Raw genomic sequence first — 25,872 nt, forward strand, 5'->3', positions numbered from 1 at the left:
ACCATATTAGGCTACCTTGGATTAGGTCCAAATCCATTATCGGTCACTGAGGATGAGAGTGCCTAATGTAGTTCAGCAAAGTACCGCCTCCTTTCTTTGATGAAATCCCCAAAGGTTATGAATGCTTACTGTACACTCTGTTCAGCCGAGCACAGAGGGTAACAAAGCCACGGTATTGTGCTGGAACAAGACTTCTGCGTGCCTTATTGCTAGAGGCGGTTTAGGCCCAAAGCCCTTAAGGCCAAGTCTCCAAAATCTGTAGCCTCTTAAATGTCTACTGTGTGTCTCCTTAGTCTGAAGGTACTGCAGCAGACTTGCGGTAAGCAGGGGAGGTCCGAGTGATGACTTTACAAGTGTTGTACAATAAGTTTAGGTCCTTGTGGTTTACACACATTTAACCGTTGGGGCAAGTGCTGTGACAAATGAGCAAAGGGCCCCTTTTGGGGTACTTGCTCAGAAAGGTTTCATGCTTGAATCTCTATCCCCGACATAGTTCAAATATAAAATTCTGTGGTCAGTCTAAAGTTCCCAAAATGATCTTTGCTTTTATTCAACTCATCGGTCCTCCTGCACCTTGGCTCCCTAAGGAGATAGGATGCTGCTCCACCAGAACTAGGTCTCGGACCCGCCCATCACTTGGACCATACCCCCCTCAGAATTTTGCAGAGGGTCTCCAGAGTACATTTTGTCAATTTCCAGGAAAGTTAAAAACAACTCTTAACTCGTGTTTCTGCAAGGAAAACTTAACACTTCTGCTCACATCTTCTCATGCACATCAAGGATAACTTTATTGATCCTCGTCCACTACAGATGCTAGTTGTCAAGAAGCACGCACTGCATACAAATAGATTTGGTTCTTGCACATTGTTACACACAAAAATTACTCCCGTGATTTCTGCACACCCAAGCCAAATGCTGGCTGGAAACGACCAGAAAGGCTTATAGAAATCACTTACTTTTGCATGCACCCTCCTTGCTGTCAGTTTGCACTACTGGTTCCATGGCAAGCATAGGGAGTGAAGCAAGACACCCCATTTTATTCCGTTTTCACTAATATATACAAACCAAGAGAAGGCAGGGGAAACAGGAAGCGGAGGTAACCCGAACTGCCCCACTCAGTTTGGTAAAGTGTGGGAGCCCCTAGAGGTGGGGAAAAGACCCACGAGAGGCTGAGGTATGACCGAGACAGTGGGAGGGAAGTGTCCAGAACCCAATTTGCTTTGAAGTGCAAAAGATGGAACTATTGCCATGCTGGACTCCAACTCCCATAAAGTACGATTCTAATATACAAAAGACAGAGTGGAGCAAACCTGGTGGGAGAGGTTGGACGATGAAAACAGAAGTTGGGAGCCCTTCTACGTGTTTAAGCACTACACCTCGCATAAAGCACTAGTGCCTAGGTAGGAAAACCCAGACTGGATTACGAACCACTTAAATATAAAATAGGAACAAAGGGTGATACAAGAGACCACCTCGCCATAGCATGTCCCTGCGTTCTGAGTTTTAACTCCAGTTCGACAAGTTTTAGCCAACAATCTGCCCCAGGATTTCTAATCCAGATTAGACACTACTTTGAGTTAAGATATTTAGAGAATCAGAATAGGCAAAGCCTTTATTTTCTTTAGCCCGTCCGGACATAATTTGATGCAAAAATAAATCATTTTCAGTTGTAGAGCTTCCCTAGTTCCTTTTAGGAGTGTTCCTAACCCCCACGTTGATGTTTTGGACATAAAGAAGTGATAAACCACAGTTCTAGATCTGACATGCATCATTGCTTTGAATTTCCCCATAGACCTTTAATCATAGTCCTACAATGGGTTTAAGGTAAACGGTAGTGGTTGAAACGGGGCTATAGCACAACACACAGGACCCCACACACCCCTGTACACCTGGAAAGGGAACAAATTATAACGGACCAGGAAAAGCTCCAATTTCCTAGATTTAAACTCGTAGAAGAGGAATGACTGTTCATCAAAAAAGGAGACAAAAACATAGATAATATATTTTTTAAAGTGATATAATTCCAAATAAAATATTTTCTGTGAACCTACGCTTGATGCACAACAGCAAACGTACATGAAAAGGCGAAAAGAAATAAAATGGTATGTTAATATGATTTGTAAAGCACGAATTCACCTTAAAAAGCCATTATAGGGTTTATTCTGCATCAGATTACAAAAGTAGCCTACCGGAAGAGAAAGAATTACGGAGGATGCGAACGATTCTTTACTTTCCATCTGGAACGCCAAGAGACTGCTCCTTCAACCTAATATCAAAAGGAAAATAATTCCACAAGCTAGATGCCTGGACTGAGAAGGAAAGTCCTCATCTCTTTCCATCAGTCCTAGGGAGGCAGCTTTCCAAATAATGTCTGCATTAGATCGCATAAAATGATTTAATGAAATGTAGGGGCCCGGTTATAGTAAAATGTGCATACCAAGAAGAAGACATTAAATTAGATGCACTTGTCTAATGGCAATCAATGCAGCAACTGAGGGGCAGATACACACTCTAAGACCTAGATCAAGCAACATATAGCAAAAGAAGAAAAATGTAAAATAAATGGCTGTGCTTTGCTATAAACAAACACAAGGGGACTGACTCTGGCGTTTTCAGCTGCTGTTTCTCAAGAAGCTGCATCCACGGCAAAGGGCGGCTCCTACAGCTGCGGCTCCCACTGTGTCTGCAGGTGTCCGCAGGGGACGCCAGGCGCCAGTTTCACTTTGCTATCTCCACCTTCTCACCGGCCCACCCCACCTACACCTGGTCACTTCATTCGCATGGCGTCTTCACCTCACTGTGTTCCACAGTTTGTGATTAACTAGGGTTTTTCTCCCCTCGCAGGATTCTCAAATTTAGGTGGCCTCTGCACTGTGTACCTAATACGCATTGACTGTTTCTGAAATGTGGTAAACTCGGAATTGCCGCTCACTTGCTACTGCGTGCTCTCGTTTCGTCTGTCTTCCCCCCCCACTCCCTCCTACTCCATGGTGCTCTCTATCTCGCCTATCTTCTCTAACTGCTTCTCTATTGACTATCCTGCTCTCCTCACTAAATCTGGTAGGAAAAAGTTTAAAAAGGACATCCTGGTCTCCAACCCAGGCCTCCCTATCGCTGACACCTGCACTAGTGCCTGCTCCAAGGAAACCCTCACTGACATCCTCTTTTTCGTGCCTTCACCCGACCTATGAACCCTTCATATGGTCTGTGCTCTCTTTCTCCTCTTCTCCCATTAATGGTGGCACCCGTTGGGATGTCCTCTTGGCCCCCTTCCGCTCCTCTAAGGCCATCATTAATGTCTACGCTAATGGGACCGTCTTGGTCCAAGGCCCTCAGGCCAACCTTCACCTCTTTGATAGACGCTTCCCACGCCTCATCCACTTCCTTTCCTCTCCTGCTGTCCCCCCTCCTCTGTCCTCGGCTTCCTTGCCTCTACCCTCCCTCCCTGCCCCCTCTCCTGCTCATTCTTCACCTCCCTCTTCTACACCTACGCAGGGCGTACCTCTGATCTGTACCCCTCCCCGGAAGTCCTTCAAGGATGGCAACCTTCTCCACATTGCCACTCTTAACTCTCGCTCTGCCATCAAGCATTCCTCTGATATCTGTGCCTTCTTGGGGAACTGGACCTTGATGTCCTCGGTCTCACTGAGACATGGTTCACGGCCAGCTCTGTTACCAGCTTTGACACTCCTACCTGACGGTTAGGATACAAGATCCTCTCCGTGCCCAGGCCCAACCGTGCAGGGGGGGCGTTGCCCTTATCTTCCCAGAGTGGATTCCTGCCACTGTCACTCCTACACAGACCCGTTCCTCTTTTGAATGTCTTGTCTGCCGTCTCTCTCCATCCCTCCCTCTCCCCCCTCCCCCTCCCCCTCCCTCTCCTTCTCCCTCCCCCTCTCTCCTAGCCATTCCCTCACCGTGGCTACTATCTATCGGCCACCTGGTCAAATTTCCTCCTTCCTCTCCGAGTGGCCTGACCTCTCCTCCTCACTCCTGTCCTCAACCACTCAACTCCTCTTTCTTGGTGACTTCAACATCCACCTGGATGCCTCGTGTCCCACGACTGGACTCTTTCGTGACCTATGCGACTCTCCCTCACCCTCTATTCTCCCGTCTGGGCCTACTCATTCTGCAGGGCACACTCTTGATGCTCCGATCTCTTCTGACCTTCCCCTCTCCGTCCCTATCTCCACTCCTCTCTCCTGAAGTGATCACTTTCTCCTATCCTCCCACCTCACCCTCCCTACCCCACAGGCAAAGCCACCCTCATCACTGCCACCCATCTTCTCGGTCATCCGACCCATGAAGCGCGTCTCAGTTGAGGCTTTCGCTGCAACCTTCTTGCCCTCCCTCCCCCTTCGGCTGACTCCCACCCTGACAGCCCTCTCCATGCTCCACTCTGCTATATCTGACACTCTTGATATCCTTGCCCCCGTCATGAGAATCCACCTGAAACCCAAAGCCAAATGTAACTCCTGGTATGACTCGGATCTCGTCACCCTAAAACGCAAGTGCAGGGTGGCAGAGAGGAAATGGCGTGCTTCATGTTCATCCTCTGACAAACTGGCCTGCCGCCTGCTCCAAAGGCAATACCGTCTCTCCGGTCTCACCAAGAAGAGATCTGCAAGGAGCTTGCCAACCCTGCTGCAGTCTACCTCTCCTGTCCCCTCCCAGGCCCTCTACACTGCACTGGCCTCTCACTTCACCTCTAAAACTCAGGACATCCTGTCCTCACTCCCCTCCTATCACCTCCCCCCCTCTCTTCCCGGCTCTTCCCCTGGCCCTTCCGCAGCCACCCCTCCTCCCTCCTTCTCTGCCTTCCCCTTTTTTCTGCGGACGATGTTTCCAGACAAGTCCGATCTATGAAAGTCTCGTCTAAACAGGTTCACCCTTGTTCCTCCAAAACTATCAAGGACCACATCGACTCCCTGGCTCCTGCCCTGGCTGACTTTTGCAACCACTCCTTCGCCTCTGGAGTCTTCCCTCTCCTCCCACCTCAAGCACTCCCTTGTGCACCCTCTTCTTAAGAAACCCTCTTCCGACCCCTCCTGCCCGGCTAACTATCGCCCAATCTCCATCACTCCCTTCCTGGGCAAGCTCCTGGAGAAACTGGCCATCTCCCAGCTTAACCTCCATGCTGAATCTGTTTGTAGTCTTCATGACCATCAATCTGGCTTCAGAGCTGCCAGAAGCACGGAAACTGCTCTCCTGAACATCCGCGAGGACCTGCTCTTGAACCTCGACTCCAACACTCCGTGTGTTCTCATTCTGCTCGATCTCTCTTCTGCCTTTGACACTGTCAACCATGCCATCCTGCTCAACCGTCTCCGTGATAACCTGGGTATCACTGGTCAGGCTCTGGCGTGGCTGACCTCTTTCCTTTCCAATCGACCCTCCCAGGTCCAACTGGGGTCCTTCCTCTCTTGACATCTTTTTCTCCACCTGTGGTGTCCCCCACGGATCTAATCTCTCTCCCTGGCTGTTCAACCAGTATCTGGCACCCCTTGCCCACCGCATCGCCGCTCTCTGTCCCAACTTTGAGTGCTATGCAGACGATACCCAGCTCATTTTCAGGCTACCCTCGGCCTCCTCCTCTCCTTCCCTCATCTCTGACTGTCCGCTATCCAGGAATGGTGTGCAGCCAATGACCTCTGCCTTAATGCTAGTAAGACTGAGATTCTACTCATCGGCACACCCACTCCCTCCATCCCTGCAGCCCTCTGGCCGGCCTCTTGACCCTCTTCCTGCAAGGCAAAAAACCTCGGGGTCATCTTCGACTCCACACTCTCCTTCTCTCCTCATATATCTGACGTCTCTAAGAAGTCACACTACCAGCTGCACCTCATCCGAGGTATTCTTCCCTTCCTCTCCTTCCCCCAGAGGCTCACTGTCTCACGAGCCCTGGTTCTCTCGAAGCTGGACTACTGTAACAGCCTCTATCTTAATCTGCCTGCCTCCACTCTCCGCCCTCTGCAACTCATCCAGAACAGAACTGCGAGACTTGTCCTTGGCCTCAAGCCCAGGGACCGCATCTCTCCAGGACTGAAATCTCTACACTGGCTCCCAGTGGCTGCGAGAATTAAGTTCAAAACCCTCTGCATTGTCAACAAGGCCTTCTGGGGCCTGGGGCCTAAATACCTTCAACTCTCTCTTCCTAAATATCTTCCTTCCCGAGCCCTTTGCTCATCCATCTCCAACTCCCTCAGGGTCAGCCGCTGCTCGAAGCAACAAGCTGGGGGTAGATCTCTCTCCACGGCAGGGGCCTCCCTCTGGAACAGCCTTCCTGCCTCCCTGAAACTTGAGGAGAACCATCTCCAGTTCCGGAAGCACCTCAAAACCTTCCTCTTTGCTTCTGCTTTCTCCCTCCATCCCTCTCCCCTGCTAAATTCTTCACTGAAACTGCAACTGGGCCACTCTCACCGACCTCGGTCCTGGGCCCAGCCACTCTCCACTTGCACTGCCTCCCTGGCAACCCCTGCACTGCGGGACTGTCTCTGTATCCCTACAACTCCCCCTTCCCAGCACTTGTGTGCACTTACCTTGCACTTGCCACCAGCTAGCCCTCTTTATTTTTATTCTACTTACTTTGTACTGCACTCCCCCCCGCCCGTCCCCCTCTCCTTGCACTTTCTCCCTTCCTCCTACCCCTGCACTTGCACGATCTGAATGACACCTGGCCTAGTAGGATCGTTGTCTGTCTTCCCCTTGTTCCCCCCCCTCCCTGCCTCGTTGCGCCTTGAAACACTTGTGTATAGGCGCGTTACAAATGCCATATCATATCAGGCGTTTTTTTAAACCACATGTATTGTAGCGGCGAAATAGATGTGTCAAGCCCAAAACACCAGTGGGAACTAGAACAGCAGAAGCAGATGCCATAGCGCTTCAGAGGCACAGCAAGGAATGTACGGCAGACAGTACATCAGAGCATGTTCGGCCTAGAACTCCAACCAGCACTAGCCAGCATAGTCAATGATGAGGGAGCATGGGAATCGTAGGGCTGCAAGTCGCCCACCAATGCCCTAACGTATATGCAATTAATGCATAAGGTTTATTTCAGCAAGCACTTAGAATGGGCCAGTCAGTACTAGGTTTGACACTACCTTCAATCTGCCATGTGTACACAAATCAACAAATGCATGGGACACAACCGAGCCTTTGCGTGTGGCAAGTGTAGACTCCCAAGCAGCTAAGAATTGCAAGGGGCAACAATTCAAATAGCATGGTACTAGCCAGGCATTAAAAAAGTCACTTGCCACCTCAATTCTATACATGCAAATAGCACAACATTTTTACTCCCCAAGAGACAGCTGACTAGCCAATGACAAGTGGCCAGTGCAACTTTTGCACCCACCAGATTCACTCTGAATACATCCCCCACCAAGCATGATGGAAACCACATACCCTAGTCCCATCGCGCCTAACTACTGGGTCAAACCTTACAACGTCGACGCAGATGCCGGTGGACCTAGAAACAGAATGAATGTCTTTCCAATCCGTGCCTGTATCCTCAGACAAGGACGTGTGCGTATGTGCTGGTATCCGATGTGGCCAGCGTCCAGCCATCCATAGTGCTTAAATGCATCATGTTCTACTAGCTTAACAATGAGGGAAGGGGGTCGGTGCAAGCGGCTGGCAGGTCTTTTTCCCCCCACCTCCCACAAAGAAACAGTGCTCTGAATTATTCACTGTCTCCTAAGGCCACATAGAAGTTAACGAAAGGCAGTACATTTAATCAAGATTTCGTTCTGTATTCTAGGTTACAGCCAAAAGACTACTCTGACCAGCATTTTCAGTACTTCCAGTCTTGAAGCGCTAAACCTGCACAGATTGTGAAGAGCTCAACAGCATTCTGAAAAAGGCTCATCTGCTATGTCTTGCGATCCACTTCTCTCCACGAATAAACGGGCCTTGCAAAGATATTACATTGTGTGCAAAGATTTCCATTGGCGGTGCTTGAATCCAAGCAGGCGCTGCACTTAAGCTACGGCAGAGAGGTTTTGGGGAAAATATGTTCTAAAACATATGGCGTGTGATCAGACGAGAGACGTGCTGCACAAGAACTAGGAACAGTAGCAGTAGTAATAGGATTATTGAAAGGTCATCGATACCAAAGTAGTCAGCCAGTCGTGCACATGAGCACAGAGATCATTGGCTAGTAGCCAATGATAATCAAATGTAGAGCTTAATGTGCCACGTGTAGTACTTCTGCCCCAACGTCTGGCTCCACCAGCCCATCTACTGAAGCTGGACACGATCCTCAGGTGAAGAGGCACCCCAGACTTTCTACACAAACCGTGCATAAAAACACGGAAAAGTACAGTTGGGCAGAGCGTGCAGTGCTCTACAGCAAGTTTGACTGGAGATTCCAGAAGGACTTGCTGACACACTTGTTATGAGAAGGCTTGAGACCACTCGATACAAGAGGGCCACAACTTCTGTAAAAGCAGGGCCTAATCCACCAGCCTACACCAGGGTTATTGTTCTGAACATACAGATAACCAAACACCACTGCTGGTTTAGTGGCAGTGCAAGACACTGGACGGATTCCATGTGAAAGTCACATTGTTAATATTCTGTTAAAGTCCCAAAAAGAAAAGAAAACGTGCACCTTTCGAGCCCCCAGAAGGATATGTAATATAATGTCTCCCTACAAAACACGCGACTCAATACATACACACTTGCCTTCTACAGAAACGTGTATAGTACACTCTGTATGCAAAAGAAGAGAGTGATGGCTAGAAAGAAAAAAAGTTTCTAAAACCAAGTGTGCATGTTACCGCACTGAGGAAGGAGCAGTCCGTGTTCAATGATTATGAAATAGAGAGGTATCAAGGCAAAGTGGGATCAGTTCAGGCCTGAAACTTGATGCGCCTAGCCGAAGCATCGAAAAAAAAGGCCCACACCCCGCAAAACAGACTGTTTACATAAAAACAGAAGTCTGACCTGGGGGCGGTTCTGAAAACAAAGCTGAATAGAGGCGCAAACAGTCGCAGTGCACAGGCATGTTTGAGCAGACAGTCCATTCTTGGAAGAGCGCCTGGGAAAACCATGAAAATGGCAGCGATGAGCGCTATAAATCTGAATTACATAATATTCCCAGAGACGGAGTCCGATCACATGTCCAATACCCCCGCTTCCAAGGCATCTCCCTTCATCAAGGCAGTGAAACGGGAAACTGCTGAAGAACATACATCGTTGGCCTCTGCAGCAACACCACTCCAGAAGCAGGACGGTGCACCATCCGGAACAAGCTCGCATCGCTCCTTTGTCTACTAGCGCCCAATATACATATAGCTGCTTGAATGAACCTGCTACACCCCTTCAGCCATAACCCCCCTGCACAATACTCACTAATACCATCTGAACTCTACCCTTCTTCTGCCACATTGTCCAACCCTGGGCAAATCTTGCCAGTAGCAAACCGAGCAGCATGCCCACCCATGGAGCACCCTTCTGTGGCACACCTCATATAGAAACTGCCCTTCATCCCAGCACCGTACCCCTCGCCTTGACTTGCGGAACCTATGGACCAGATGCTGCAACCATGGCAGAAGGAAGGTGCACTTTGCATTACAGTTGCATTGAGCAATGTGGCGGCTCGTCAGTTCCAGGGCCCGGCTGTATAAAGGGGCCGGCCTGTAGGCCCGTGCCAGCAGCAGCAGCAGGCCTTCGAGAAACGGCCAGTCATTCCTCGCGCCGCCGTGGTCAGCCAGGATTACAGGGAGCTTGTGTTCGCAGATCAGCCCTTTCATGTGACGGTCGCCGTGAACCCCTTCCAGTATGTTCCTCCCCTTCCATTCAGAGGCACAAAGCCTGCTCAGAGACGAGGCGGCCAGGGAACGGCAGTCCCATCCAAGCGGGACACAGAGCACCCTTTCTCCAGGGAGCCAAGGGGTGTGGGTGTGTGCGCATGAAGGGTGCAGTCATGGCAGGCAGCGCCGCAGTGTGTAGCGCCAAAGGATCCCGCTTCTAGCAGTGTGCAGAGAGGCACTACAACGAATCAAGCCCGACCCTGAAGCGCCAGCTGTCAGGGTGGCAACAAACGGAAGAACAATGTGAAATACTGAAATAACTGCACTGGCTGGGCCACGGCACATTGCGGTTCCGCAACCTGAAGTCTGCGTCGAGAAGGTTACAAGCATACCAAAGAAATCTAACAACTCCACCAAACTGGGCTCCCCTTACCCGAGCACCAGCTAAACCGCAAAAGAGCAGAACCTGTGGCCCCATTAACAAATAAGGGGCCTTAAAGCACCCAAACTCACGGTGCTCTGCGTCCCATGGACGTGCCATGAGCTCTCCGAGAGACCAACTCATTTTCTATTCGAGGGCCCAATGGCCAAGACTGGAGGGGGGAGGGTGCAGGTGAGGCACAGAGCCTGGGAATCGCGCGAGTGGTGTGGCTAAAGCAGGTTATGCGGAGGTCGTGATAACATAACTGTGAAAAGTTTGCATGCAAGTTGTACTTTACATAACACCATCACAAAGAGACACTTCAGTGTGAAATTCCATTACTAAAACAAACATTTGTGCATAGGCATGTGACTTTAAAAACATACTTTACAACAGATTTTGAAATACGAGTATTTTATTCCCTATGTTTTCAAATTGAGAGTAAAATGATTGTTTCAAATGTAAAAAACGAATTCCCATTCTAATGGGGTATATTTTTAGTTAAGCAAAAGTATATTTTCGGTATGAGTGTTTTCACTCCGTGAACATTTGCCATGCGTTAAGACAAGCGTTAACAAATACTAGCTGGCCTGTGGGGCTGGACATAGGACAAACAACTTTGCACCTTGTGAAACACATTCAAATAGGAAAACACAAATTCAAACACCACACTAGATGCAAGTCACAATTCCGCACCGCCAGAAAATTACTCATCTCAGTTGAGGGTCACTTAGAGCCAGCATATAACGATCCCGCCCACCCCCAAACAAGCGGCCCATGCTGGTTGACACGTTCACGGACTTCGATAGGGAGGAACAGCAAATCCTTTTACACTGCTTTCAAAACGTGGCCACCGTCTCGCCGCACACAATTAAATGATTCAAATACTTCTTGGATGACCACAGATAAAGGGTACAACTAGGGACGCTAGGTACTAATTTGCCCCCTCAAAGAAACCTCTGCACCATGCCACCCTAGACCGTTTTTATAATGAAGGCACTGCCTATCTGGAATGCCAACCTCAGCAGAAGTACACTGGGCAACGGCATGGTCCAATCAGCAAGTTTCCAATTTAACCGCCCCATCAACAAAAACAGTTCACGGTGGAAGCGGCACCCTCTGGTTCCCTGCACAATTCACATATTCAGCCACTGGTGTTCTGTCTCCAATTGCAGCTCACAGCCAGTGCAGGTGTGGTCAATCAGTAGTAGTTCTCCCGCAAGGGCTTGTGGTAGCTGTAGTCATCACATCAGGTTTCCAGGGAACCTGCTCACACCCAAATTGGGGTGGGTGGGGCAGGTGGAGTGAAGTTACTCGAAAGCAGGAAGTGTCACTCTGGTGCAGCACCCCATTAGAATCTAGAGCTTTTTTGATTCCAAGATGGCCGCCGGGGTGAGGAGTCGCAGCTAATCCGCGCTCCGCCCGGGCCGCCAAACACAGCACGATCGAAGCCGTGTCCGACCGTCGACCTCCCCCCCCCCCCCCCCCCGACAGCTAGACCCCCCCCAGCAACCCCCCCAGCAACCCCTCCCAACAGGGAACCGGCGCCGCGGACGAACGCGGGCGCGGCCCGTGGAGAGAACAGATCGGCCCCTCCCCCATCGGTACCCAAGGAGACGCTCCAGCGCCATTGAGGACCACACAGCCGGGGAGCGCCGCAGGGGAAGGAAACACAGCGACAGCCGCGGCACCGGGGAGGAGCCGCAACGCAGGGTGAGAGCAGCGCGCACAGGGCGGACCGCAGGTGAGGAGAAGCGGGGGCCGCCCTGAAACAGCGCAGAAGAAGAAAGGTGAGCCATCAAGGGGGGGGGGGGGGGTTGAAAACCACCAGCCCGCGGATCAACGCCCCGTAAGGGGGGGACTCAGGAAAAGGAGTCGGGGGGAGAAGGATATTAAAAAAAAAAAAAAAAAGATGGATCGGGGCTTCCCCCAGACCCGCTAAATAGGGGGCGAAGAACGGGAGGACACTAAAGCAAGGGGAACTGCCCCCACCCAAAATAGACAGACATCGAGACCCGACGCAGTCTGCGAGTCTGCCTGGTTCGAGGCCCCCCCCCCCCCGCTCACTGAGACATCTCAAAGGATAGGATTCGGAGAGGGGCCAGCCGGAGAGCTACAAGAAGGCACGGGAGCCCCACAGGCAGCCAAACGGACCACGCCACCATGTCAAGAGCAAAAGGAAAGGGGAACCCCAACCAACAGATATCCCAATCCGCGAAGCAAGGCGCAGACATTTTGCAAATGTGGTCAACGGAGGGAGCATCGCAACCGAGGGGGAGAAACCAGGGAGAACCCATGGGGGAGTCAGAGTCACTATCCCAACAGATGCAACCACTGACCAGGGAAGACATGCAAACTTGGTTCATGGACTTACAAGAAAAATTCATGTCCACAGTCCAAGAACAATTTACCACTATGAAAAGCGAAATGAAACAAGTGGTTAAAGACATCAGAACCGATATTAACAACCTAGAAGAAAGAACGGACATAGTGGAAAAAACGGTGCAGGGACTAGAAGATGATACGAGACAAGCTAGTGAAACACAAGAACACTTGGTGGCACTTACGCACAACTTAGAACTTCAATGTGAGGACTTGGAGAACCGCTCTAGACGCTCCAACATCCGCATTAAGAACATGGCGGAAACAGTGCTAGACAAAGACCTGAAAGAGGCGGTAAAGGAGGTGTTTAGAGACATTCTGGGGTCCCAAGACGCTGACGAAATCGGAATCGACAGAATCCACAGAGTGGGTCCAAAAAGATCGGGGGCCCCAGGGGAAAGACCACGCGATGTCCTAGCGGCTCTCTCATCCTACCCACAGAAGGAACAGATCCTCAGGAGAGCCAGAGAACTGGAACACATTAAAATGAACGGTCAAAACATCCAATTATACCAAGACCTCGCTCTGATAACCCTACAAAAAAGGAGAGCAATGGCCCCACTGGTGAAAACTCTGATAGAAAAGCAAATCCGCTATAAATGGACATTCCCATTTGGGCTGCTATTCACGTGGGAAGGGAAACAGAGAAGAGTAACCACGGTGGAGGAAGGCATGAGCACATTGGGTCTACAGGAAGACGGGGGGGGGGGGGGGGGGTCATCGGACAGGAAGGATCGAATGAGAAGACCAATGGGTTGGGAAACAATTACGCAAAAGAAGTCTAATGCAGGGAGGGAATCCTGGAGAAAAGCTACGTGAAGAAATCAGGAACTTGCAAACAAGGGGTACGAACATGGAACAGCAATCACGGAATGAAGGCTGGGGTGGGGGAGGAGGACGGAACGGAACGGACAATACACAGATGGCGGTCATGGGAAGAACCGACGACTTGGAACCAGGCAAAGACCGATGGATCTCTGGGGTTTAGGACTCCCCATATCATACCCCCCGAGGGTAAGGAAGGAAGGGAGCGATGGGCGCAACGCTCTAGCGTCAATAGGAACCCTCGCCCAACTCGGGGGACAGTTTGGTTGGTTTAAAGTTCATTGTTGGGGGGGGTGGGGGAGTTCAAGGGTGGGGAAGGGATCGGATGAATCAAAGAAATGAATCAAGAACAGAAGGGGACCCGAGGCAACGACGACAAACGAATATAACATAATGGGGGTGCTACGTATTATGACTTACAATATAAGGGGCATGAACCACCCAACAAAAAGGGCTAAACTGGAAAAGCAGTTTAAAAGGGAGAAGGCGGACGTACTACTCCTCCAGGAGACCCACATCAGAACGAGGGATAAGCAGAAAATCCAGATAAAAGGCTACAAGATTTGGGCTCAGGCAACGACAACGGAGAAAAAAGCAGGGGTACTGATCGCAGTGAGAGAAGGAATGGACACTAAACTACTAGATTCAAGCATGGATAGAGAAGGGAGGTTTGCCTTCGCCAATGTAGCAATTGAAGGCCTTTACTTCACACTCGCCTCAATATACGCGCCCAATCAAGGACAGGACGGCTTTCTTAGAGATGCTCTCACGAAACTGGAAAGCTTTGCTAAAGGGGAGGTGATCATGGGGGGAGATTTCAATATGGCATGGAATCCGCATATAGACAGGAGTACGGGGAACGTGCACGGCCAAGGGGCACCATCAAAACGTCTCAGGCAGCAAATAGAACAGATGGCCCTGAACGATGTTTGGAGGGAACTGAAGGGTGAACAGAGGGGGTACACCTACTTCTCACATGTCCACAACACCATGTCCAGAATTGACTACTTCTGGGTTTCAGTGGGACTTCTGGGTAAAATCCAGGGACTGGATAAGGGCACAATAGCCCTCTCGGACCATGCCCCGCTGTGGCTGGAGGTGACTCTCCCAGGTAGGAAGAATGGGCTATGGAGGTGGAAACTACCGCAGGAGCTGATCCAGGACCCAATCACAGGGGAATCCATAAGGGAAATGATAGAGGAATACTTTACACATAATGACACTGGGGAGGTGGCGCTACAAGCGGTATGGGATGCGTTTAAAGCAGTATTGAGGGGGAAAATGATAGCGTTGAAAATTACAAGAGATAAACAAAGGTTTTGGTGGGAAAAAGAGCTGGAAAAATCAATCGAAGATATCCAAGAGAAACTCTTGACACACCCCACAAAGGCTCTAAAAAAATCACTGAAACATACACAGGGCCAACTAGAGATGCTCCGAATGAAGGGTGCAGAGAAGAACCTACTCTATCTGAAGCAAAGATATTATATTAGAGCAAACAAAGCAGACCGGCTCCTGGCGAGACAACTGAGGGATAAACAGAAGGAAACAACGATTAAAGCCATTTATGACACCAATGGAGTCCCCCAAACATGTACACAAGACATGGGGGAATCATTGAGACATTACTACCAAACTCTCTATTCCACTGAATTCCCTGACACGAACTCACAAGATGCATACTTAGAAGCCATAAACCTCCCGAAAATATCAGAAGAGGACAAGCAGTCACTAGAGACACCTATCAGTGAGGAGGAAGTCAGAAAAACCATAAAGGGACTCCCAAGCAACAAAGCCCCAGGCCCAGATGGATTTACGGCCTCATTTTATAAAAAATATGCAGACATTTTGACCCCGATCCTAACGAGGCTCTTAAACTCCTTTAAGGACAGCGGTAATCTGACCCCCACTATGAATGAAGCGAAGGTTCTGCTATTTCACAAACAAGGCAAAGATCCTAAAAACCCAGCTTCATATAGGCCAATCTCCCTAATTAATCTGGATGCAAAAATCTATACGAAGATCCTAGCAACGAGGCTATCCCCGCTTCTCCCTAAACTGATAAGTGAAGACCAATCAGGCTTTATTCCGGGCAGACAAACTCATGATAACACAAGGAGGCTAGCCCATTTAGTGGAAAAAATAGGTATAAATCACACCCCAGCGATATTGTTGTCGGTAGATGCCGAAAAGGCTTTTGATAGGGTGGAATGGTCCATTTTATTCAAAATATAGGAGCGCATGGGGTTTGGGGAACAATATATTGCGAGCATCAGGGCAAACTACAACTCCCCATCCAGTAGAATAGTTATTAATGGCGATGTTACGAACAAGGTGAGGATAACGAGAGGAACGAAGCAGGGATGCCCCCTTTCACCTTTGCTGTACGCTTTGTTTTTAGAACCCCTCCTAATTAAAATACGGGAATCAGTGCACATAAAAGGGATAGAAATGGCAGGTCAACAACAGAAAGTGATCGCATATGCGGACGACATGTTAATAACCCTACAGGACCCAGAATCCACGTTATCATCTGCAGTGAGAGAACTAGAAATTTACGGGGCCATTTCGGGCCTAAAAATAAATAGGAAAAAATCAGAGATACTAATCCTGGCAGGGGACAGAGCGAATATAGAAAGGGAAGCAAAACTTCTAGACCTTAAGATTGAACAGAAAGGTATAAAATATCTGGGGATAATTGTACCTCGAAAAATAGAGCAATTTTATGGGGAAAACTACCCACCCCTTCTCATAAACATCCGAAAAGAGCTAGGCAGATGGAACCCATTACAGATTTCCTGGTGGGGTAGAATTCAAGCCATCAAGATGACCGTCCTCCCAAGGGTACTGTATTATTTTCAGGCTCTCCCGGTGGGTGTCCCAGACTCGTTCTTCAAATCAATAACAAAACTGGTGTTGTCCTTTGTATGGAAGGGGAAAACGCCTAGAACAGCCAGAATGGTCCTTACAGCCCCAACCAGAGAAGGAGGGTTAGCGCTCCCCCACTTCAAAAAATTCTATCAGGCGGCACAGCTGAGAGTCCTGAGGGAGTGGGTAGGGGAGAATCCACAGCAGATATGGGTCAAACAAGACAGAGCAGTAGCGAGGACCCCACTGGCAGAACTCCTCTGGAAACAGAGACAGCACAGACATGTGAACCTAGGAATAAGTGAAATTATGAAATCCACGCTAGAAGCATGGGACGCCCAAACAAAAAAGGCATAATGTCCACAGCAATAGGACCCTTTACACCAATCAGTAGAAACCCACTATTTCCACCAGGGATGGAACAGGGGGCATATGATAGCTGGGAGAAGGTGGGCATCACTAAAATCGGGGAAATGTTCGCAGACAAAGAAATCATATCCCTGGAATCTTGCTTTACTGGCAAGAATATATCCAGAAGGGACAGATACAAATATGAGCAGCTAAAACATTGGCTGAACTCCCCGAAGATCACAGAAGCAGCAACCAGGGACCTCACAGGGTTTGAGACACACATCATCTCCAACACGGGGGAAAAAAAGTGGGTCTCAACACTATACAAATACATAAACTCACAGGGGGAAGATGTCAAATGGGCATACAGAATAAAATGGGGCAAAACTCTGGGGAAGGAACCTTCGGACAGTCAGTGGGCAGACCTATGGAAACAGATCCCCAGAATGACCAGATCGGCACAAACCAGGGAGATGTGGGTCAAGATCATGACACAGTGGCACTATACCCCAGAGAAGCTCCACTCGATGTACCCAAACACACCTAACCTATGCTGGAGAGGTTGCGATGAAGTGGGAACGTGGAGGCACATATGGTGGGATTGTAGAGGCATACAACCATTCTGGGAAGAGGTAAAAAACGAAATGGGCAACATTTTCCCAGATGTGGGCCTGATGGGGGAAGAGGTGTGGCTATGCGGATTCAGAGATGATACAGCAAGACAATATCACACATCACAATGGAGAAGCTTTATGGGACTACTCATAGCAGCATGGACCACTATAGCACAAAATTGGAAAAACAAGAATACCCCAATGACGTTTACTTGGCTACAGAAAGTATGGTCCCATATAACAATGGAGAAAATCACCCACAAAATCCAAGGAACTGGAGACAAGTTTGTAAAAGAGTGGGAAGGGACACTACAATATCTACAGTCAGACTTTATGGAACAGTGGTGTCCACACAACATTAAAGTTTCAGATATCTTCAACGCATAATGAGAACCCGGGACATTTTGACTTTCTTCCGATCCAAGGGGAGGGAAGGGGGGGGAGGGGGAAGGGATGTTCTAAATTGCAATGTTTATCTCTTTTGTGTTATTTATGTAAAATCAATAAACACAAGTTTAAAAAAAAGAATCTAGAGCTTTTGCCCTCCAGGATTCCACCAAACACAACAGTACAAGATGGAAAGGACGCACTCTGGTTCCCTGCACAATTCACCTACTCAGCCACTGAGCGGCCCGCAGGGTGCATTTTGCAGATAGGAGATAAGTGTTTATGTTGTGTGTACAGTGCGAGGGCTGGGGCATGAAAATACGGTTTGGGGGTGGGGGATAACTCCACCCCCCAGTACAAGTAAATACCACCAATGCGTTAGGCAATGGGAGGGAGGTGAAACACCCCGCAAAACAGCGATTCTGTCCCTGGAAAGCCACATCAAATGTAGTCTTCAATACGGACACAGATCTGTCTGTAGAGACCTTGAGGCAAGCATTCTTACCATCAAATCAAAAGGCTGCAAGAAAGGCCATAACATTAGGCGCATCCTAAGCATGTGGACGGGCCAACTAATCACCAACTCAAAAGCATGCATGGTCTTCCGGTGCAAGCTACGTTTTTGTGTTTCACATACATGTAACTTAGAAGCCTCCCAGTCATACTACTTAAAAGCAAGAATCAAACAATACAGACAATTACACTGGTTTGGGGCCGAGACCTGGTGGAGCCAACTACCATACCTTGATTATATACATTAGGTTCATCTATTTATGACAATTATTCAAATTTCTAAACAAGGATGGACAAACAGAGGCCTAATTTGATCTAAAACTCAGACCCAAAGTCTTACAAAAAGTACATTGTATAATATCCACACACCTCCCCATCAACCAAGCAGGGGGAAAAACAAGATTAAGGGATAGGACAGTAAAGAGCCGTCGCCCCCCCCCCCCTTTACCCAGAGGCGACTTTACCGATTAGGGCCCACGGAAGAAGAGAAAATACAGCCATCAAACTGGAAAAGCGGAAAACGACGAGCCACGGCCACCAACAACCCACAACAATCAACCCTCCGCATAAACCTCTCACATACTACACTAAAACAACCAGAACTCCTCAGCACAGCAAACCGCACACACTTCACAACACTAACAAGACATAAGCACACACAACCTTGCATACCACCTCATGATGTCCGACTCCTGAATCTCACACCCAAGCTCAGCGAACAGTACATCCGAACTGAAGCTGCCAACAGCACGTCACAGCTCCCATGCTCTTTCTTCCGCTCCTCCCACTAACCTACGCCCACTCTTTTTTCTTGTTCACAGTACCGGTAGAGAGACCACACAAGTGGCACCTGTGCACGGAATAAAAACGAATAATATATCAAACAGAACATTATTGGGTTGTGGCACAGGTGGCTAGCTGGGATACACAACACGACATAGCCATCTGCTCCACTCTGGCCAACAGCCTGCTCATCTGAAAACCAAAAAGGAACCAATGATCAATCGCTCGCCACTCTGTAATAACATCCCAGAAGACAAACCCCCGCCCCTCCCAACATGAGGTGATGGCAAAACTCAAGACCCAAGTGTTCCAACTAGGCACCGGGAGTAACCACAACTGAATCTGAAAATGTATCCAATAAACATTCCATAAATATACCAAACACTGGCAGTTCCACTACTACATGACATACTACAGTGCAAAGAGGGGTTCCAGAACACATGTTCAGCACTGTTACACTCTTGAGGTGCCCCTGTTTATGGGTACACTTGAAGTACAAACAACCAGCTACACAGTCATTTAGCTCTACTGTGGGTATGCAATATTATGTTATGTAATGGTGTCAGGGCAGTTTCCAGACAACTTGTTGCCCCGGGCGAAACACCAGTATGCACCCCCCCGCCCAACCTGGCACACTTCACTCCCAAACCACACCTGCGTGTCGTGCAACAAAACCCTTCCTCAACATGAATAAATAATTGCTATATAAATGAACTGGTTACGTTACATTGTAATGCAAGTACTTTACAGAAGAGTTTGAATGTGAAAACAAGTAAAGTTTTTTTCTGTCACCTGCTCTCAGGGAAGGCCTTGCCTGAATGTAGTTTCAAACTGTCCATACTGGCACACTGCGATGTGACCAGCCTACCGGGGTCCGAGGGCCCACTGTTGCAGGTTTTCTGTACGTACCACTGTATTTGTATTTCGCAAGGGTCAATACTAGACTAACCATATGAATTATTGTCTGATGGAAGGTTATCATTCCAAGATGGACAGTCTGCTACACTCTTATTGTATTCTTTCAAAATACCTTTATGAGAGTGGGAAAGGGGACATGTAGCACCAGTGAGGATTCCTATATGCTTTGCATTAGACCACAGCATTTCAGGACTATAACAGTGATAAAAAATCTTTTTATTGGATAAACAAGTCTATGATAAAAAAAGATAGTATGCGTTAATCTCTAAATTCATAACAGATGCACAGCTTAGTGCTCACATCACCGATTGCAACACTCAGACTAACATTTTGCAACCATACATACTTATTGGACAGTTTTTGGATGAGAGTATAAAATGGCTCCAACATCAGCCACTCAAATGAGGTACACAGGCCCTTTTGCTTCTTGTTTCTCAAACATTTTAGTTGAGGAAGGGCTGGGTCGCAGTGTGAGCATGTCCAACCCCCAATACAGAAACATCTTTTGGAAATTATATCTATAGACCGTACAGGATACCGTAGATGAGACCCAATAAACAATGCACATAAAGGCTAGACAGAAAGGATTGTACCTCATTCAAACTTTAGCCTGACCAGCAATAAGCTGATGAAGCGTTTTAAACAAAACCAGCTTCTAATGCATGGTTCCTCAGCCACTACCTCCTCACTGTTAAGCAGGCCTCAAGGGTTATTTCTGCATAAACGAGCAGGTGCATGGTTTGTCTAACACAGTTGGCATTATCATCTCTTATTAGTGCCGGCCTGTAGCCAGTGAAAATCATGGTGCGGCTGTGAAGAAAGTGCGTTTAGCCTAGTGGATGTACAATTTGAGGCAACTTCTTTGATTGCATGCTAGTCAGAGCCACATACACAAAATGTTCCAGTATGCTATTGTATGTACATATCAGACAAGAACAGGCATATGCTCAGTTACATTCGGGAGTGACAAACATGCCATTAACCAACAGGTGGTGGCTTATGCAGCGCACAAAACATTGCTGCACACATCAATGCAATGATTTGCCATGGACTGACTGCATGGTGACACAATTAACTCTACTTTCCTAATTAAGGTGCCAAGTGACACTGAGTTGCCATCTGGTGTGCGGCTAGGCAGTGGTTGGCTCGTTTATAAAATGTAAAATACCTCGGATGCATGTAATCCACATCCCAAAGCAGACACTAGAATACGTAACCAAGAAAATGACAGGCATGCGCCACATGTAGCTAAAAAGTAATACACCAAAACGTTTTTTTGTTGTGTCAAATAAAGAGGCATGAAAATAAGTAGTTTAAAGCTTTTTCTATGTGGCATTGTAGTTCTCTTTGAAGAATGCGTAGGTTTGGTCAGCTAACTGATGTGTTGCTGGCTTGGTGAATAAAAATGCTCCATGTTCAGTTCTTAACACTGGAATGTTAAGCACATACTGTGTAAAAACAATGGCTTGTTAAGTGAGCCTTCACTTATAAATTGCCCCACTTGAAAGGCTGTCAAAACAAAGAATGAGAGGCACAGGGTGAATGACTACAGAGCATCTGCGGCTGCATTTGGAATGTATGCATATTCCGAAAGCATTTTAAGTCAGCTGAGAGCAGCCAGCAGAACATCGCAGAGGAGCAACACTGGCACAGCAGGCTGCTTAATCTTTATTCTGGCAAGATCATAGTCAGTTTTCCAGGTGGTCCTTTTATTCCACATAGATCCGCGCCCGGGCAGTCGCCCGCTCCATGAAACTGGGCTAAATGGTGTAATAAAAAAAAAACCTACATCGCTGCTTAACATTAAAAAGCCCTGCCCTCTACCTTAAGAACTGGACCCTCATTAGTTTTCCTCAAAACCTTGCTAGTTGAATAGGCTGTCAGTTTTTACTCCATTTGCTAGGCACCTGCGCCAACTCCACTGGCTGAACTGTTACCAATTGTGAGTAACTGGTTTGCAACAGCGCCCCGATGGCTCCGGGCTACGTGTGCGCTTTATAAGTGAAATAAATACATGTTGCCCCACAAGCATCAGGCGGACTCTTAGTTCAAACGATCAAGGAGAGGTGAAATGTTGGCAGCTCGCCCTGAATAGAATATGCAATGAAATCTGATCAGAGGCTCACATACAGGGAGAGAAGCCTATGCACATGTCGCTGCTAGCAGGCACACACGGGACTGGGGCGGGGAGCGGGGAGAGTGGGGGTACCTTCCAGCCGGCGGAGCTGTTGCTGTCCCCCTTATCCTTGAAGAAGGGCACAGACTTGACCATCCAGTCGTAGATCTGGGAGAGCGTCAGCCGCTTCTCCGGGGAGCTCTCGATGGCCTGGCTGATCAGCTCGGCGTAGGACTGGTTGCCCCAGGCGTTGCGCCTCGAGCCGCCCTTCCTGGGCGTCGCGGCGCCGGCTGCTCCGGCCCCCCCCTCGGCCAGCGCCCGGCTCTCCGGGTCATTCTGCGGGCAACAGAGGGCGGCCTCCTGGCCCTCGCCCCGGCCCTCCTCCTCCTCCTCCGGCGGCGGCGCGCCTTCGGACGCAGGCTCCTGCTTCACCAGGGACAGGTCGGGCCTGGGCAGGGGCCAGGTGCAGGAGCGGGGCCGGCTCTGGGGCTCGAAGTCCGGGTCGATGTCCACCCCGCCGCGCTCCAGGCCCTCCTCCATCCCGGGGAACGTGCTGGGGGTCCCAAGTCAAGGCGCGGGGTTCCGGCGCGGCGGCCAGAGCGCATCACAGACGCCGCGGGCAGGGGGTCCCGAGCGGGTGGGCGACGCGTGACTGGACCCCGGTCAGAGGGTCACTGGCGGGGCGGCGGCGGCAGCGCCGCAGAGAGCCCCGAAAACAAACAGTAGTGGCTCGTTCCCATCCGAGGAACGGACCCTAGCGGCGCTGCGTGCATCCCCGCCGCCACCGCGTCACGTGGCTCTCACGCTCGGGCGTGCCCGTCCGCCGGCCGGTCACGTGCCTCGGCTCGCGCGCACTTCATCGACGCGTAGCCTAGCCTCTGCCAGGCCTGGCACGAGCAGGAAAGCGCTGGCGCGGCCTCGTGGCCCAGAGCCGGCTCTGACGCTCGGGCGGGCCCCGGCCAGTCACGTGCCTCGGCTCGGGTGCGCGCTCTGGCAGGCCTGGCACGAGCAGGAAAGCGCTGGCGCGGCCTCGTGGCCCAGAGCCGGCTCTGACGCTCGGGCGGGCCCCGGCCAGTCACGTGCCTCGGCTCGGGTGCGCGCGCTGGCAGGCCTGGCACGAGCAGGAAAGCGCTGGCGCGGCCTCGTGGCCCAGAGCCAGGGAATACGCCTCCCAAGAGCAGTGCGCCTAATTCCACACGTCTCATTCGCGCCCCCAAAACCACCCACCACTACCCCAATCTACTTTAGTGGCAGATGGCATTTTAACACGAAAAAAGAATACTGTAGGATAATTACAAATGTAGCTCATCTATTAGTACTCGGGGACAAAATATATGCAAACCTCCTAATTTGAAAATGACATTACAAGGAGATTCATCTACTGGAGGCACCATGGAAGTGACTTTAGAATAAATTGCCATAAGTGTAGTGTCCACAGAGGGCACAGACACCAGCTGATTTTATAATAATCATAGCTCTCAACTCACACGCTTTTGGCTGGTGTCACCCGCCTTTTAAAGAGCAGACTCACCCGCCAAGCTTCCTGCAAGCCCATTTGCCCATTCGTTTCAATGGGCCTCTCACCCGCCAAAAACAAAATCGGGTGTTTTCACCCGTTTTTGTGACTCAAATGGTTGAGAGCTATGTAATAATTTCGCATTTATATAGCACTACGAACCCTGCTTATTATTACCCATGGTGTGTGGTGCTAATTTATCGACCTCGAACCTGCGTCAGCAGGTTCTGGATGTCAAAGCAAGCGATTTACTCGCTGTGCCACTTGACCAGCTTGCATTAATGATATTTAATAACATATATATGGTTTATAGTAAATATCCTAATGCAGTATGTATGGGGAATGCGAACCCCGCTTCTCTGGAACTCCTCTAACCATCGCCTCACCAACATTCCCCTTCACACACATCCCACTGCTGGGCTCCACATTCCACATTGTGTAACCGTTGCCGCACCAACGTTCTCGTTCACGCACATTTCACTTCTGGGCACCACATTCCACATCATGTCACTGGGTTCTGCAACACAATGTGGACCCCATTCTACACAACCCCTTTCTTTCACAAAAGTTCTTCTCGTGTTCCTCGCTAATGGGTGTAGTCATCAAGATATGTCCCTCCGTCTTCAGTAACTCCTTCAACATCTCGGTGCAGCAGGAGACATCTCTGTTTTTTCTGGCAAGGAACGTTTAATACTATTGATTTCCTTGTTCTCCAGCCCAATTTATCCTCCACTCATCCTTTCACTCTCTCAAATTTTCCACCATCACTCTCTCCAAGTTCCATACCATTCCATCCTTTGTCTTCACAGCCTGTCGGAAAATCACTTTGACATCAATTGGCCTAGACCATTGGCAACCATCGCCTCTCAACACTACAAGCAATTTGACCCTGACCCAGCTTCCCACCTGTGGAAAGCTACCCCGCCTGAACCTCCTATTGTCCTGCAATGCCTTGTTTTTCATCTGTTTCAGTCTGAGGTTGTCCTTCACTTCATCGAACCTCACTCCGATGCCAGTCACATCACCCATACAGCCTGGAAACAGCTTTGTAGCCCCCTGTAACATCTCAATCCCGCTCCTGCAATGCTTGTTCTGAATTCGGCAGGCGGAGCACACTTTAGTTTCTTCAGCGCTGCAGGTTGCCGTGGAGACGCGGGGGACGCTTCGCGTGGCTCCGTACCATGTCACGTGTCAAGCCAGGTGATCACGGCAGGTCAGGGTCCGCCCACCGGCAAAACAGTTATAACGCTCCTCACTGGTGAAGACGCTGCTTCTAATTGGCGTTTACTTACCTACTTTATCAGATTACTTGTTTTTTGTGTATCGAACCTTGCAATTCCTTCTGACAATTCTAATCGTCTTTTCCTCGGATTTGGCGAACCGGAACCAGTCTCCTTACCGGATTTTCTCTTACTCCTGCAGCAACCCTCGGATTCTATCTCCCCTGTTCTGGGGATCCATCCGCTGCAGTCTCCCGTGGTATGCCCACGTAACAGCATACTTCAATACCAATCGTGCTGGCTGGAATCCTAACAGACGGGGATAGCCCGCTCCCTGCTGCTGAACACTCTCTAAAACCCAGGTGAGCCTTGTCCACTCCTGTTTCTCTTGCCCTATTTTTCTTGTCTCATATCTAAAGGAAACTAGGACAGTGTTAATTGTGTTAATCACCTCCTGGATCTCCCACCTTTGCTCAAGAGGATTTTGATATTCATAGGGACCATTTCAATTGCGGAACTGCTTGTGTGTTCACCGCTCAGGAAACCTAGTGCACATTGGACGCTATCCTGCTTGGTGCACCACCCCGGCTCTAATTGCGTGCTGTTGCCATCCGGGGTACTTCCCTGTACTAACCATCCTGTTTGTTATTTTCTCCTATCATTGCTTCCTCTTCCTCTGGTACCATTCCGGCCTTCCCTTGGGTAAAAAACATTTAGGTGTCCAATTTCCTCTGCATTTACCTTACAGAGCCCTGGCTAACCATATTCCTGTGTGTCTACTTTCCCTTAGCTGGTGGTTCTTCTGAGAAACATTCCTTTAATCTTCCATCCCTGGGAATTACAGGTAGATAACATCTAGAACAGGGTTTTTTTGTTGCGTTTCTTTTTGTTGGTTCATCTAACGTGTTCCTTTCTTTCCTTACAGCCTTGTCATAGCGGTGTGGGTATCTCCGCTCTTTTGAGCAATCCATCACTCTGACTGTTAATTCAGCAGAGGGTTATATTGCCTAAAAGAGATCCTCAAGTTGAGGAGGCTCGGTTCTGAGTGTATCCTTGATTGGAAACACACAGCTTGAGCTGAACTATTATCTGGAGCAGCTCCCTCTTATCTGCGTATTCAAGGTCGAGCAACGCCCCGGCCTGTTCAGCTATTGGTGAGTTACACCCCCTTCCTTCCTCTGCTATGTTCAAAAAGAGAAACTCCAG

The 25,872-nt window shown here is 49.2% G+C and overlaps 1 protein-coding gene across 1 annotated transcript in view; it reads right to left on the reverse strand.

Moving 5' to 3' along the window:
• FOXO4 (forkhead box O4) overlaps window positions 1-22,726 on the reverse strand; it is a 230,917-nt gene extending 208,191 nt beyond the window's left edge. Inside the window, exon 1 of the mRNA XM_069612403.1 lies at window positions 22,024-22,726. Within this exon, the coding sequence (XP_069468504.1) occupies window positions 22,024-22,470 (447 nt within the window). The 5' untranslated portion in view covers window positions 22,471-22,726. The remainder of the gene's footprint in view (window positions 1-22,023) is intronic.
• Between the last annotated feature and the right edge of the window lie 3,146 nt (window positions 22,727-25,872).

Source organism: Ambystoma mexicanum, chromosome 5p, assembly GCF_040938575.1.
Source record: "Ambystoma mexicanum isolate Mex_15411 chromosome 5p, UKY_AmexF1_1, whole genome shotgun sequence".
NCBI lineage: Eukaryota > Metazoa > Chordata > Amphibia > Caudata > Ambystomatidae > Ambystoma > Ambystoma mexicanum.